We start from the raw sequence: 14,916 nt of genomic DNA, 5'->3' as shown, positions 1-14,916 counted from the left end.
GGCGTAGACTGAAAATTCATCTCTTTCGACTCCACTTCGAGCGATAGAATTACTAACAAAGAACTGCTAACAGAGCACTTATATACTAATAAAGGACTGGCTTATCTAAAGCCAGTTGAGTAGCACTTGAAATGTTTGGCTCTATGAAACCTGATGTACTTATATGATTCTGTTTTCTTCAAGGTTGTGTCTTCCTGGTCGAATGTACGTGTATGTACCCAATGTATTGTAAGTCGCTTTGGATAAAAGCGTCAGCTAAATGCAATGTAATGTAATAATCTGGTGTTTTTGAGTTGATGAGTAGTGCAGATATCACTGTAAAATCAATCGACAGTAAGGAGAATACTTACTTCCGGGTGTAAAATCCTCCGTTATCCAATGGGAATGGACACTCACATTGCTCTTATACAATAAAGGGGACATGATCAAATAGGAATTTAATTATCTTTTAAATAACGTTAACTAAAAGGGAACAATCTATTTGACACAGCTGAAACTCTGGCCTTCCTTAAAAACTAACTAATTTAATAAAAATCACAGTTGCATTACACACAATGCACTGTTTTTTGAGAACAAAAATTCGTAACTAATGTAATTTTTACCTTCTAACGAAAAAGAAAAATTATTATGAATACAAATAAAATAAAAGAAGCCTCCCGTGAGCTATAAAGTAGATTTAAAAAACGTTTTATAGAATAAAAGCTCACTGCGGGACGTTGTAGAATGCGTGTGTGCACCACGACAAATGAGCCTCATTCACTTTACATTGGGGTTGTTTGCGTTAGTGATGGGCATTTAGATTCCCTTCGGGGACACGAATCTTTTGATTCAGTTCACTTTAAAGATTCGTTCACCGATTCGTTCACCGGTTCGCGAACGACTTCTGGTGATTTGCACGTTCGCGAACGATTCGTCTTTGTACTTAATTCGTTCAGTGAGTCTTCACTACTGCCGAAGTCCGTACAAGAAGTTTGCTGGCGTAAAATATATGATATTAAAACACATTTTACACCTCACCTTGTTGCCCCATAAATTATGCTCTGGGAATAGGCTACATATTATTTAAGAAATATAATTGGCCATTGTTAAATCTCATAAATGTGTGCCTGACTATACGATGTATTACAGCAGGCTAGCACGTTATACTTTCAAACCCATGCATGTACTATGTGGCCTAACTTAAATCCCAAAGCATTAAACTCCATTTGGCCGAGTTCAAAGTCAATACAAAAATATATCCTCTACATCGGTGACGATTTATTCATATTCTATGTAGGCTACCCATCTATGTTTACCTTTAGCTAGCGGCTAAGCTAGTGGGACGCTACGGAGCTCCGGTATCCGCCCTCTGAGGCATTTATGGCGGACAGGTTGAGGAGGATGTCCCGCTCCTGTGTGTGTGTAACGGAGCTCAGATGAGAGGGCTCTGATTACAGTTTTAATCCTCTGTCAAACTGCATGTTTTCTGCTATATACTGCTATAATGATTTTCTGCCACAGGAGTTTGACAGAGAATAACTGAAAGTACACAGTAAAATAACTTCATAGTAGCCTACTTGTGGTAGAAGTCCAACTAGTACTGAGTCCAACAGTAAAGTACTTCATTGTATTTGTGGTAGTTGTCTAACTGAGTCCAACTCTGTGTAGACGGAACATCCAGTATTTCGGAGGGGCCCTAACGGGACCCTCCTCTTGAAAGAAAGGGATATAAGATAAAAGAACTGTAGGAAACAGTTCTGAACTGTTTCCTACAGTTCTTTAAGTTCGTCGTTCGCGAACAGCTTCTCTTTAGCTTTTGGCGGAAGGTGGTGACTCAAACAAACGAATCGTTTTGTGGGAGGAATCAGTTCATCTCGTTCACTTAAAAGATTCGTTCAAAAAGAACTAATCGTTCGCGAACGACCCATCACTAGTTTGCGTGTTGCCGACACGTAAATGTAGCAGAGTCCATGACTCCACCACGCACTGCGGTGTTAAGGAGTTGTGGTGGAGTCACAAATTCTGGTGAGACCAGGTTGTTTTCCGTCTATGACAGATTTTTTTTTAACAATGACGTAAATATGTTTCAAACTCGGAACAGCGCCAAATTTTCCCCGCAGCGAGGCTCCGGTGTTATGCATGCCTGCCAAAAAGGAAATTATTCCAAACCCAACTTTCCCGTAGAAATCATTGAAATGTCTGTGAGTTTTGGCTTTACGCTGTGCGCACTCCCGCGAGGTGCAGTGGGCATGTATAACACGGCGCTAACAGTTCACGAGCGTGCGCCCCGCCCCCCGTTGACAGTTCACAACTGTGCTCCCCCCCCCCCCACACCTCCGTTGACAGTTCTCTCTCTCTCCCTCCCCCCCACACCACCGTTGACAGTTCTCTCTCCCCCTCCCCCAGAGTGTAAAGGCCGACGGGTAATTTTGACGGCAATGTTGCGATCCTGTCCGTCAAAATGATGGGCAACGAAAAAATCTAGCTCAACCTCTGCCACAGCTCTCTGCTGCATTAGTCTAGAAACCATGAGTTGGAGAAAATAAATGGAACTGAACTGCACTTTCTGACCAGAACTCCTTTATTTGAGGCCCTTAAGTGGTCAACAAATTCAAGCCGGCAAAATATCAAATTCATTTCACAACCCATAAAAAACAGACTACCTTTTCCACTCTTCTGTACAATCCCATGTCTGTTAGAGAGTGGATTCCTTATTAAAGTTTGGCTTCGCATATTCAGCTGGCCTTCTATAGTTTATCGAAGAATGAAAGAGCATGCATTCAGTGGGAAACATCACTGATCCGTTGTGATTCCCCAGCGAGAGAAATGCCTCCCTGTGTTTAATACAATACTGCTGAACCAGCAGAGACTGAGTCGACCCCTTACTGACCTGAGAGTCTCCAGTCTGCAGTCTGGACTCTCCAGAAGATCAGTCAGCAGCTTCACTCCTGAATCCTGCAGAACGTTGTAACTCAGGTCCAGATCTCTCAGATGGGAGGGGTTGGACTTCAGAGCTGAGGCCAGAGCAGCACAGCTGATGTCTGACAAACTGCAGCTCCCCAGTCTGATGTAATCAGATGTTCAGGTTTAATATGTGTAGCTCAACATTACCGCGTCCTAATCAATTACCTTTTCCCTGCATTAAAGTGACTGTCATTATGTTATTAAGGATCATCATTATATCAGCATTCTGTTTATTTTCTGTGAAAACACATTGAAATTATTTGGGACATAAACATTTCTGTGTCAGAAAGTAAACTTTACGTAAAACTAATATTAGTTCAGAAGAACTTCTTTATTCAGAGCATTTACAAAAGAAAACATACATTTACTTTAACAACCGACAGTGGAAGAATAATAGTTTCTTTAGGAAACAATCAACTGTTATGACAACCTTTACAAACATATGGATGTAATATATGTATGTAGAAGAATTAGGTTGAATAAGTAATGAAACATGAGATCTCCAGCAGTAACAGAGAGTCAGTGAACTGACCTGAGAGTCTTCAGTCTGCAGTCTGGACTCTCCAGAAGATCTCTCAGCAGCTTCACTCCTGAATCGTGCAGATCGTTGTTACTCAGGTCCAGATGTCTCAGATGGGAGGGGTTGGACTTCAGAGCTGAGACCAGAGCAGAACAGCTGATCTCTGACAAACTGCAGTACTCTATTCTGAATAAAGAAAACATGATGTAACTTCAGAAAACAATGTTCCTGTTTGAAATAACTTCACGTTTAATAATCTGTTCAGAGCTGAAGAAGTTTAGAAAGTGGAAACTCCAAACTGGTTAAAAACTGTCAGACATAAAAAGTGAAAACAAGCTCTAATACCCTGAAGCTTTAAGTCTAATACACTGAACAAAAATATAAACGCAACACTTTTGTTTTTGCTCCCATTTTTCATGAGATGAACTCAAAGATCTAAAACATTTTCTATATACACAAAATAACAATTTCTCTCAAATATTGTTCACAAATCTGAAAAAATCTGTGACAGTGAGCACTTCTCCTTTGCCGAGATAATCCATCCCACCTCACAGGTGTGGCATATCAAGATGCTGATTAGACAGCATGATTATTGCACAGGTGTGCCTTTGGCTGGCCACAATAAAAGGCCACTCTGAAACGTGCAGTTTTGCTTTATTGGGGGGGGTCTGGGGGGGTCCGAAAACCAGTCAGTATCTGGTGTGACCACCATTTGCCTCACGCAGTGCAACACATCTCCTTCGCATAGAGTTGATCAGGTTGGTGATTGTGGCCTGTTAGTGTTAAACCCTAACCCTAACATGTCAGTGGGTGACTGGTTTTCGGACCCCCCCAATAAAGCAAAAATGCACGTTTCAGAGTGGCCTTTTATTGTGGCCAGCCTAAGGCACAACTCTCTTCATCTCAGCACAGAAGTAAGAGATGGAGAACTGACCTGAGAGTCTCCAGTCTGCAGTCTGGACTCTCCAGAAGATCTCTCAGCAGCTTCACTCCTGAATCCTTCAGATCGTTGTAACTCAGGTCCAGATCTCTCAGATGGGAGGGGTTGGACTTCAGAGCTGAGACCAGAGCAGCACAGCTGATCTCTGACAACCTGCAGCATATCAGTCTGAATAAAGAAAACATGATGTAACTTTAGAAAACAATGTTCCTGTTTGAAATAACTGAAACCACGCCTATGTGACGCCACCATAATAATACATTGATAGTCGGCATTAATCAAAACAATAATAAATATAAATAATAGAACATCATGTATAAAATATTCATAATTGTTCATTATAAATATAAATAAGATAGAAATGCAAAATGGCTTCAACATGCTGTCTGTGGTGAGGTCTGTGCTGAAGCGTTCGTCTGACGCTGCTGTGGCTCGTTTGAAAGGAAATCCAACCACTGTTAATAAACGATGGCCAGTCAGATTCAGCAGGAGAGTCAGTAAACGTCAGGTCAGCAGAGCGCTGCTGTCTCTGCTGTATAACTACTCTATGTGACAGTGTAAGAGAGACGATGAACACTTCATATTCATAAGGTACCGCCAGTTACATATTTTCAAACTTTCTCATCAAACCAACCAGACTTGTATGGACAGTTAGTTCCTGAAGTTAAATCATGCTCCATCTGTTTTATTATGTTTACTCTGAGAGCAGCCGTGTTGCATTCTGGGAGCTTGTTCATCACAGCAGTGGATTTAAGCAGCAGAAAGCCGGCACGTGTACAGCCTCTAACGCAAGCTGCAAACATCGCTCCGGTGCTCAAGCTGGCACTTTGATACATATTGATCTCAGCACAGAAGTTAAAGATGGAGAACTGACCTGAGAGTCTTCAGTCTGCAGTCTGGACTCTCCAGAAAATCACTCAGCAGCTTCACTCCTGAATCCCTCAGATCGTTGTAACGCAGGTCCAGATCTCTCAGATGGGAGGGGTTGGACTTCAGAGCTGAGGCCAGAGCAGCACAGCTGATCTCTGACAAACTGCAGTGCCTCAGACTGAAAAAAGAAAACATGATGTAACTTTAGAGAACAATGTTCCTGTTTGAAATAACTCCAGGTGTAATAATCTGTTCAGCGCTGAAGAAGTTTATAAAGTGGAAACTCCAAACAGGTTAAAAACTGTAAGACAGAAAAAGTGAAATTGAGCTGATTTGTTTGTGATGTTCTTTTGTTTCAATAGTTTTATTTCTTAAACCAGTAAACAGAGAGGAGACTTCAGGCTCTTTAGTTTCTGCTTTTAGTCTTACTAAATAATCAAATTATCTTTGGGGAGAGGGGCGGGACTCTCAGAAGATAATGAAGCCCTCGCTCAATAACATGGGGGGAGGCTTTATAAAGAATGACATCAAGGCATGTATATTAATATCTCATTGAGAAATGTCAGCCTACATAACCACAAGGCGCTGTCTGTGGTGAGGTCTGTGCTGAAGCGTTCGTCTGACGCTGCTGTGGCTCGTTTGAAAGGAAATCCAACCACTGTTAATAAACGATGGCCAGTCAGATTCAGCAGGAGTCAGTAAACGTCAGGTCAGCAGAGCGCTGCTGTCTCTGCTGTATAACTACTCTATGTGACAGTGTAAGAGAGACGATGAACACTTCATATTCATAAGGTACCGCCAGTTACATATTTTCAAACTTTCCCACTAGGGCTGAACGATATATCGTGTCATGGCGATAACCGCGATATGCGCGATATTCACATCGCAGGGACGTGCGTTTTTTTTTTTAGGGCGTTCGATATTAAGTAGATAAATTAACTCAAACACGTCATGTTACAATTATTTTGCTGCTTGCTACAAAAGGAAAACTTGCGCGGCTCTCATGTCAGGGGTACTTGAGTGGAGTGACATGCAGGCTCTGAGTCTGCATGCACGGCAAACAACTATTTCAGATGCCTTGCCGGTGTTACACCATATGAGAAAGGTTCAAAACGGCATAAAGGAGCTGGTGTATAGCTGTTCTTAATTTTATTTTTATAATGTTGTTTAAAAGATGTCCACTACTTTTCTGCTATTTGCACAAAAAAGGTTTTAATTGTGGAATAAAAAGTTAAATTACCTATTTGGTCACGTATGTTAATTCCCTAATGTGATAATGAAGCTTCCTATAGTTTAATGTAATACGTTTAATCTCTTGGATCCCTTCTAGACACCACTCTTCTTCATTCACAGATGAACCCCCTTATTTGAGGGTAAGCAACCTGCATTATCATGACATGTTAGATCATCCAGACGTCCGTGACTAAAATCCTTCATCCGGTTAAATATAGTTAAAAAAAAACGCAATATATATCGCAGGGGAAAAGAATATCGCAATGTCGGTTTTTTTCAATATCGTGCAGCCCTATTTCCCACCAAACCAACCAGACTTGTATGGACAGTTAGTTCCTGAAGTTAAATCATGCTCCATCTGTTTTATTATTTTTACTTTGAGCGCAGCCTTATTACATTCTGGGAGCTTGTTTCAAGTTTAAAGGCTTTTATCTTCATGTGTGCATAGCTACAGTGTAGTTATGACAATGAAAATCTTAGATCACAGGCTCTTCCAACAGTGCAACACAATAAAACAGATAAAATAGTGCAATAACATGATATAATAGAAACAGAATACAATAGAAACTGTGCAGAATAGTCGATATACAGTAATTGGAATATGTATGAGTTGCAAACAGATGAATGTTATGGATGTTATTTCAAGAGTTCGGGTGTTTAGCAGTCTTATTGTGTCTCTACTGTAGGCTATTTTTATTATATGTACAGCACTTTGGCTCGACCAAAAATCGTTTATAAATGTGTTATATAAATAAAACTTGATTTGATTTGATTATTCCCTGCGGGATGAAACTGTCCCTGAGTCTGGTGGTTTTAGACCGGATGCTGCGGTAACGCCTGCCAGACGGCAGCAGACTGAACAGCTTGTGGCTGGGGTGATGGGGGTCTTTTATAATCCTGAGGGATTTCTTCCTGAGCCGCTGGGAGAAAAGATCCTCCATGGATGGCAGCTCCGTCCTGGTGATGTGCTGTGCAGCTTTCACCAGCCTCTGTAAAGCCTTACGGTTGAGGGCGGTGCAGCTGCCGTACCAGGCCGTGATGCAGCCAGTCAGGATGCTCTCTATGGTGCACCTGTAGAGGTCAGGATCCTCTCTATGGTGCACCTGTAGAAGGTCAGGATGCTCTCTATGGAGCACCTGTAGAAGGTCAGGATGCTCTCTATGGTGCACCTGTAGAGGTCAGGATGCCTCTATGGTGCACCTGTAGAAGGTCAGGATCCTCTCTATGGTGCACCTGTAGAAGGTGCAGGAAGGCTCTCTATGGTGCACCTGTAGAAGGTCAGGATGCTCTCTATGGTGCACTGTAGAAGGTCGGATCCTCTCTATGGTGCCACCTGTAGAAGGTCAGGAAGCTCTCTATGGTGCACCTGTTAGAAGGTCAGAGTCTAGGTGCTGTCTCTATGGTGCACCTGTAGAAGGTCAGGATGCTCTCTATGGTTGCACCTGTAGAAGGTCAGGATGCTCTCTATGTGCACCTGTAGAAGGTCAGGATGCTCTCTATGGTGCACCTGTAGAAGTCAGGATGTAGAAGGTCAGGATGCTCTCTATGGTGCACCTGTAGAAGGGTCAGGAGCTCTCTATGGTGCACCTGTAGAAGGTCAGATGCCTTCTCTATGGTGCACCTGTAGAAGGTCAGGATGCTCTCTATGGTGCACCTGTAGAAGGTCAGGATGGCTCTCTATGGAGCACCTGTAGAAGGGTCAGGATCCTCTCTATGGTGGCACCTGTAGAAGGTCAGGAGGCTCTCCTATGGAGCAACCTTGTAGAAGGTCAGGATGCTCTCTATTGGGGCACCTGTAGAAGGTCAGGATGCTCTCTATGGTGCACCTGTAGAAGGTCAGGATGCTCTCTATGGTGGCACCCGTAGAAGGTCAGGATCCTCTCTAGGGTGCACCTGTAGAAGGTCAGGATCCTCTCTATGGTGGCACCTGTAAAGGTCAGGATGCTCTCTATGGAGCACCTGTAGAAGGTCAGGATGCTCTCTATGGAGGCAGCGCTGTACAAGGTCATGGATGCTCTATGGTGCACCCGTAGAAGGTCAGGATCCTCTCTATGGTGCACCTGTAGAAGGTCAGGATGCTCTATGGTGCACCCGTAGAAGGTCAGGATCCTCTCTATGGTGCACCTGTAGAAGGTCAGGATCCTCTCTATGGTGCACCTGTAGAAGGTCAGGATGCTCTCTATGGTGCACCTGTAGAAGGTCAGGATGCTCTCTATGGAGCACCTGTACAAGGTCAGGATGCTCTATGGTGCACCCGTAGAAGGTCAGGATCCTCTCTATGGTGCACCTGTAGAAGGTCAGGATCCTCTCTATGGTGCACCTGTAGAAGGTCAGGATCCTCTCTATGGGGCACCTGTAGAAGGTCAGGATGCTCTCTATGGTGCACCTGTAGAAGGTCAGGATGCTCTCTATGGTACACCTGTAGAAGGTCAGGATCCTCTCTATGGGGCACCTGTAGAAGGTCAGGATGCTCTCTATGGTGCACCTGTAGAAGGTCAGGATGCTCTCTATGGAGCACCTGTAGAAGGTCAGGATGCTCTCTATGGTGCACCCGTAGAAGGTCAGGATGCTCTCTAGGGTGCACCCGTAGAAGGTCAGGATGCTCTCTATGGTCCACCTGTAGAAGGTCAGGATCCTCTCTATGGGGCACCTGTAGAAGGTCAGGATCCTCTCTATGGTGCACCTGTAGAAGGTCAGGATGCTCTCTATGGTGCACCTGTAGAAGGTCAGGATGCTCTCTATGGAGCACCTGTAGAAGGTCAGGATGCTCTCTATGGTGCACCCGTAGAAGGTCAGGATGCTCTCTAGGGTGCACCCGTAGAAGGTCAGGATGCTCTCTATGGTGCACCTGTAGAAGGTCAGGATCCTCTCTATGGTGCACCTGTAGAAGGTCAGGATGCTCTCTATGGTGCACCCGTAGAAGGTCAGGATGCTCTCTATGGAGCACCTGTAGAAGGTCAGGATGCTCTCTATGGTGCACCCGTAGAAGGTCAGGATGCTCTCTAGGGTGCACCCGTAGAAGGTCAGGATGCTCTCTATGGTGCACCTGTAGAAGGTCAGGATCCTCTCTATGGTGCACCTGTAGAAGGTCAGGATGCTCTCTATGGTGCACCCGTAGAAGGTCAGGATCCTCTCTATGGTGCACCCGTAGAAGGTCAGGATGCTCTCTATGGTGCACCTGTAGAAGGTCAGGATGCTCTCTATGGTGCACCCGTAGAAGGTCAGGATGCTCTCTATGGGGCACCTGTAGAAGGTCAGGATGCTCTCTATGGTGCACCCGTAGAAGGTCAGGATCCTCTCTAGGGTGCACCTGTAGAAGGTCAGGATCCTCTCTAGGGTGCACCTGTAGAAGGTCAGGATGCTCTCTAAGGTGCACCTGTAGAAGGTCAGGATCCTCTCTATGGTGCACCTGTAGAAGGTCAGGATGCTCTCTAAGGTGCACCTGTAGAAGTTGCAGAGTTTCTTCCTCCTCAGCCTGCGGAGGAAGAAGAGCTGCTGTCGAGCTGTTTGGTGATGGTGTTTGTGTGATGAGTCCATGTCAGGTCCTCAGTGATGTGGACACACCGTACTCCCATTGATGGTGATGGGGGTGTGTCCCTCTCTCTGCTGCTTCCTGTAATCCATAATTAGCTCCTTGGTTTTGCTGACTTTGAGATGGAGGTTGTTATCCTGCACAACCTCTAACGCGAGCTGCAAACATCGCTACGGTGCTCGAGCGGCACTTTGATACATACATATTAATCTCAGTACAGAAGTAAAAGATGGAGAACTGACCTGAGAGTCTTCAGTCTGCAGTCTGGACTCTCCAGAAGATCTCTCAGCAGCTCCACTCCTGAATCCTGCAGATCGTTGTAACTCAGGTCCAGATCTCTCAGATGGGAGGGGTTGGACTTCAGAGCTGAGACCAGAGCACCACAGCTTTTCTCTGACAACCTGCAGCCACTCATTCTGAATTAAGAAAACATGATGTAACTTTAGAAAACAATGTTCCTGTTTGAAATAACTCCAGGTTTAATAATCTGTTCAGAGTCAAACAGGGTTTTAATGTCAGAGATGATGTTTAAACAATCCATTGATAATCTGGAACTTTAACTTTGATCAGATCTTTAACAACTCCCTCACAGCTCATCAGTACTGACAGCATCTCCACTGACTCCTGGAGCACAGAGTCAGTCTGTGGAAGCTCAAACACTCTCCCTCACACATTCACCTTCTCTTTTTGTTATTCTGCTGAATATTCAGTCATTAGCAAAAGTGGAAATAAATATATATTTAAAATGTATTTGTTCTCAGGCAAATTCAGAAAATGATCAATAAAAACAGATCTGTATGAAGTACAGTCAGTGAACTGACATGAGAGTCTCCAGTCTGCAGTTTGGACTCTTCAGTCCAGAACTCAGCTCCACTCCTGCATCCTGCAGCTTGTTGTCACTCAGGTCCAGATCTCTCAGATGGGAGGGGTCAGACTTCAGAGCTGAGGCCACAACTTCACATTCAATCTCTGAAAGTCCACAGCCAGTAAGTCTATAACAACACATATATCACAACAGGTGTTAAAATGAGAGCAAACATAATATTACCCTCAAGCATTTAATGAAAAAGATTTGACATATGTTCTGATAGACATTTGCTGTCAGTCCATTTAATGTTATATATTATATTATAATAGAGTTTAATGTGTGTGTTGTCAGTGTGATCTGATCACATGTCTGTGCTCCTGCTGTCACTGACTGTTACCAAAGAAACATAAATTAAACAAATCAATTGATAATATTAGAGATGTACATATTTAAATGTTCATTAATGTTTGGATGTGAATGATGGAAGAAGGATGTTTAGTCTTCTCTGAACATCTGAAAATGTACTGCGCACACGAACACAATTAACAAACCAATAAAGTTTCAATAATTTCAACTGAATACCATCAGATATTCCCAGTATATCAGCATTAAGACATAACTCTGTTATTGGTGGGAAATTATATAGATCTTACTTTAAACTCTAATACATTGTGATAAAAACTAGGGCTGTCAGTCGATTAAAATAGTTAATCGCAAATTAATCGCACATTTTGTATCTGTTCTAAATGTACCTTAGAGGGACATTTTTTAATACTCTTATCAAAATATGAGTGGACAAATATGCTTTATGCTAATGTTTATTATCATTTGAACAATGACAAATATACTCATGAATATTAAACACAACAATCTTTGAATATTACAAATATTCGCCTCAATTCAAGTGTGTGTGTGTGTGTGTGTGTGTGTGTGTGTGTGTGTGTGTGTGTGTGTGTGTGTGTGTGTGTGTGTGTGTGTGTGTGTGTGTGTGTGTGTGTGTGTGTGTGTGTGTCGGCGCAGTTGTCGGCGAAATGCCGCTCCTCTGTTTTCATAACTGTCAAAGCATGAGACTGAAGTTCCCACTGTGGGTCAACATAATGCGCTGTGACCCCGAGGTAACTGTCATTACTGAGTGAAGTCCAATAGTCTCCGGTGAGCGCAACTGTGGAAGTTAAATCCTCCTCTACTTTCGAGTTTTGGACTTCATACAAGTTGTGTATTTCCGACACAGTGGTGGCTCTGGAAGGCAATTCATAAGTGCAGTCGTTGGATGCGACCCGAATTATATCACGCAGCCCCTCGTCCTCCACAATGTTAATTGGCCTGCAAGCTGTCGCCACCCATTTAGCGATCTTTGTTGAAAGTTTGCTGCTCGTAGACGTGTCCAGGCGTCTCCCCCGCACACTTTCAAGTGTGGTCTGTCAGGGGCTGTCAGCATCAGCAGTGTGCTTGAATTGTATAGATGGTATTTTAAACTCGATGCGCTCTGAAACTACGGTGCGGCCGAGGACAAAAAATGCACATGCGTTAATCGCTGTGACGAAGGTAACTTGTTGGTTGATTAGGGTGTGTGTATTTAGGCTCTGGGGTTTTTCTGTTTGGCAGGTAGTGTGGGTGAGATCCTTGTGGCTGGTGACTGTGTTCACCATATTGCAATATTGCAATATTGAGGCTGTGTATCCTGTACCACAGCGATGAATAAATGCCCACACCGGGTTATATTTGAATTCTCTGCCTCTGCCTCCTTGCTTGGTCGGGCCGCTCAACGGTCAGCTTCACAATCGCGTTAAAATAATTAGTGGCGTTCATTTTTTTTTGTTATTAACGCGTTAACTTGACTTAAAAACATGTGTTTCTGTTTAATGATAAATAACTACTAGAAAGTAATAATAACTGCTTTCTCTGATAACTGTAAATCCTGCTGTGTGGTGTGATCACGAGCTGCTGTGAGAAACCTCTAAAGTCCTTCATGTGTTTGATATGTCGCCTCCATCACTCAGTATAAAGAGAGAAATGGTTCAATTGAACTATTATTATAAATAAATAGATGAACAGGGTTGGTTTATTTTTGCTCTCATAGTATTTAAACAGCAGAAATGTTATATTGTTTATTTGAATAATTAAACTTCTGATCCACATTAGTTTATAAAGTTAATCAGATCTGGACTTACTTGGCCTTCCTGCAGTTCCTCACAGCTGGAATCAGTCTCCGTCGTCCCTCCTCTGATGTTTTGTACTTCTTCAGGTCAAACTCCTCCAGAACCTCCTCTGACATCTGCAGCATGTAGGCCAGAGCTGAGCAGTGGATCACAGATAGTTCCTTCTCTGATCTGTTCTCTGACTTCAGGAACTCTGTGATCTCCTGATGTACTGAGTGGTCCTTCATCTCTGTCAGACAGTGGAAGATGTTGATGCTCCTGTCAGGAGAGATTGAAGAACTGCTCATCTCCTTCAGGTTGCTGATGGCTCTCTGGATGGTTTCTGGTCTGTTGTCTGTGCGACCCAGCAGGCCCCCTAACAGCCTCTGGTTGGACTCCAGAGAGAGGCCGTGGAGAAAGCGGACAAACAGGTCTAGGTGGCCATTTGGACTTCTGAGGGATTTCTGCATGGCTCCCTTCAGGAAGACAGGCAGGGTTGGGTAATCCTGATATCTACTGTTGCCATATTCTCCCTGCAGGAAGTCCTTCAGTACCGCTGTGTCTCTGTTGGTGTAACAGTGCAGCAAGTAGACTGCAGCCATAAACTCCTGAATGCTCAGATGAACAAAGCAGTAGACTGTTTTCTGGAAGATCACACTCTCTCTTTTGAAGATCTGTGTACAAACTCCTGAGTGCACCAAGGCCTCGGTGACATCAAGACCACAGCGCTCCAGGTCTTCTTGGTAGAACATGATGTCTCCTTTCTCCAGATGTTCAAACGCCAGCCTCCCCAGCTTCAGAAGAACCTCCCAGTCAGTCTCCGTCAGCCGCTGTGGACTCGTCTCATGTCCCTTATCATACTTCTGCTTCTTCCTCTTGGTCTGGACCAGCAGGAAGTATGAGTACATGTCAGTGAGGGTCTGGGGCAGCTCTCCTCTCTGGTCTGTAGTCAACATGTGGTCCAGAACTGCAGCAGTGATCCAGCAGAAGACTGGGATCAGACACATGATGTGGAGGCTCCTGGAGCTCTTGATGTGAGAGATGATTCTGCTGGACAGGTCTTCATCACTCGATCTCCTCCTGAAGTACTCCTCCTTCTGGGCGTCAGTGAAGCCTCGTACTTCTGTTACCCTGTGCACACACTCAGGAGGGATCTGATTGGACGCTGCAGGTCGGGAAGTTATCCAGACGAGAGCCGAGGGAAGCAGCTTCCCTCTGATGAGGTTTGTCAGCAGCACGTTGACTGAGGACTGCTGTGAGACATCAGACACAACCTCATTGTTTCTGAAGTCCAGAGAAAGTCTGCTTTCATCCAGGCCGTCAAAGATGAACAGCACTTTGCAGACAGCCAGCTGCACGGCTGTGACCTTCTGTAAGGTTGGATGGAAAACATGGAGCAGCCTGAGAAGACTGTACTGCTCTCCTTTGATCAGGTTCAGCTCCCTGAAGGAGAGCGGGATCACCAGACTGACATCTTGGTTTCCCAAACCCTCGGCCCAGTCCAGAGTGAACTTCTGCACTGAGAAGGTTTTTCCAACACCAGCGACTCCATTGGTCAGGACCGCTCTGATGAGAGTCTGCTGGTCAGGTAAGGCTTTAAATATGTCCCTGCACTTGATTGGAGTGTCATGGAGGGTCTCTTTCTTGGAAGCTGTCTCCAGCTGCCTCACCTCATGCTGGGTATTAACCTCTTCACTCAGGCCTTGTGTGATGTAGAGCTCAGTGAAGATCCTGTTGAGGAGGGTTTCACTTTCATCAGTTCCTTCAGTCACACGTTCACATCTCCTCCTCAGACTGAGCCTATGTTCATCTAACACCTCCTGCAGACCACTATCTGCTGGAAGAGAAGGAAACAGGAGAGAATCATGAAATTATTTTGAGAATCCAACTATAAAACAATAAAAACAGACAGTTTAACATTTGTATGAAACA

At 44.1% G+C, this 14,916-nt stretch overlaps 1 protein-coding gene across 4 annotated transcripts in view; it reads right to left on the bottom strand.

Moving 5' to 3' along the window:
* Nucleotides 1–14,916, bottom strand: part of LOC117540286 (NACHT, LRR and PYD domains-containing protein 14-like) — a 47,255-nt gene that overhangs the window by 18,234 nt on the left and 14,105 nt on the right. For 2 of the 4 annotated variants that reach the window (XM_034206881.1, XM_034206882.1), the window contains 5 exons: nucleotides 13,018–14,821; nucleotides 10,860–11,030; nucleotides 10,281–10,454; nucleotides 5,278–5,451; nucleotides 4,398–4,571 (listed from right to left, as the gene is read on the bottom strand). In XM_034206881.1, the coding sequence (XP_034062772.1) occupies nucleotides 4,398–4,571; nucleotides 5,278–5,451; nucleotides 10,281–10,454; nucleotides 10,860–11,030; nucleotides 13,018–14,821 (2,497 nt within the window). Of the gene's footprint in view, nucleotides 1–3,315; nucleotides 3,650–4,397; nucleotides 4,572–5,277; nucleotides 5,452–10,280; nucleotides 10,455–10,859; nucleotides 11,031–13,017; nucleotides 14,822–14,916 lie in introns of those variants that run through there. The other 2 variants (XM_034206884.1, XM_034206883.1) reach the window with 2 other exon arrangements.

The sequence above is a fragment of the Gymnodraco acuticeps genome, unplaced genomic scaffold (genome assembly GCF_902827175.1).
Source record: "Gymnodraco acuticeps unplaced genomic scaffold, fGymAcu1.1, whole genome shotgun sequence".
In the NCBI taxonomy this organism is placed as follows: domain Eukaryota; kingdom Metazoa; phylum Chordata; class Actinopteri; order Perciformes; family Bathydraconidae; genus Gymnodraco; species Gymnodraco acuticeps.
The sequence above is the reverse complement of the archived record's forward strand: the minus strand, read 5'-3'. Positions and strand labels throughout refer to the sequence as shown.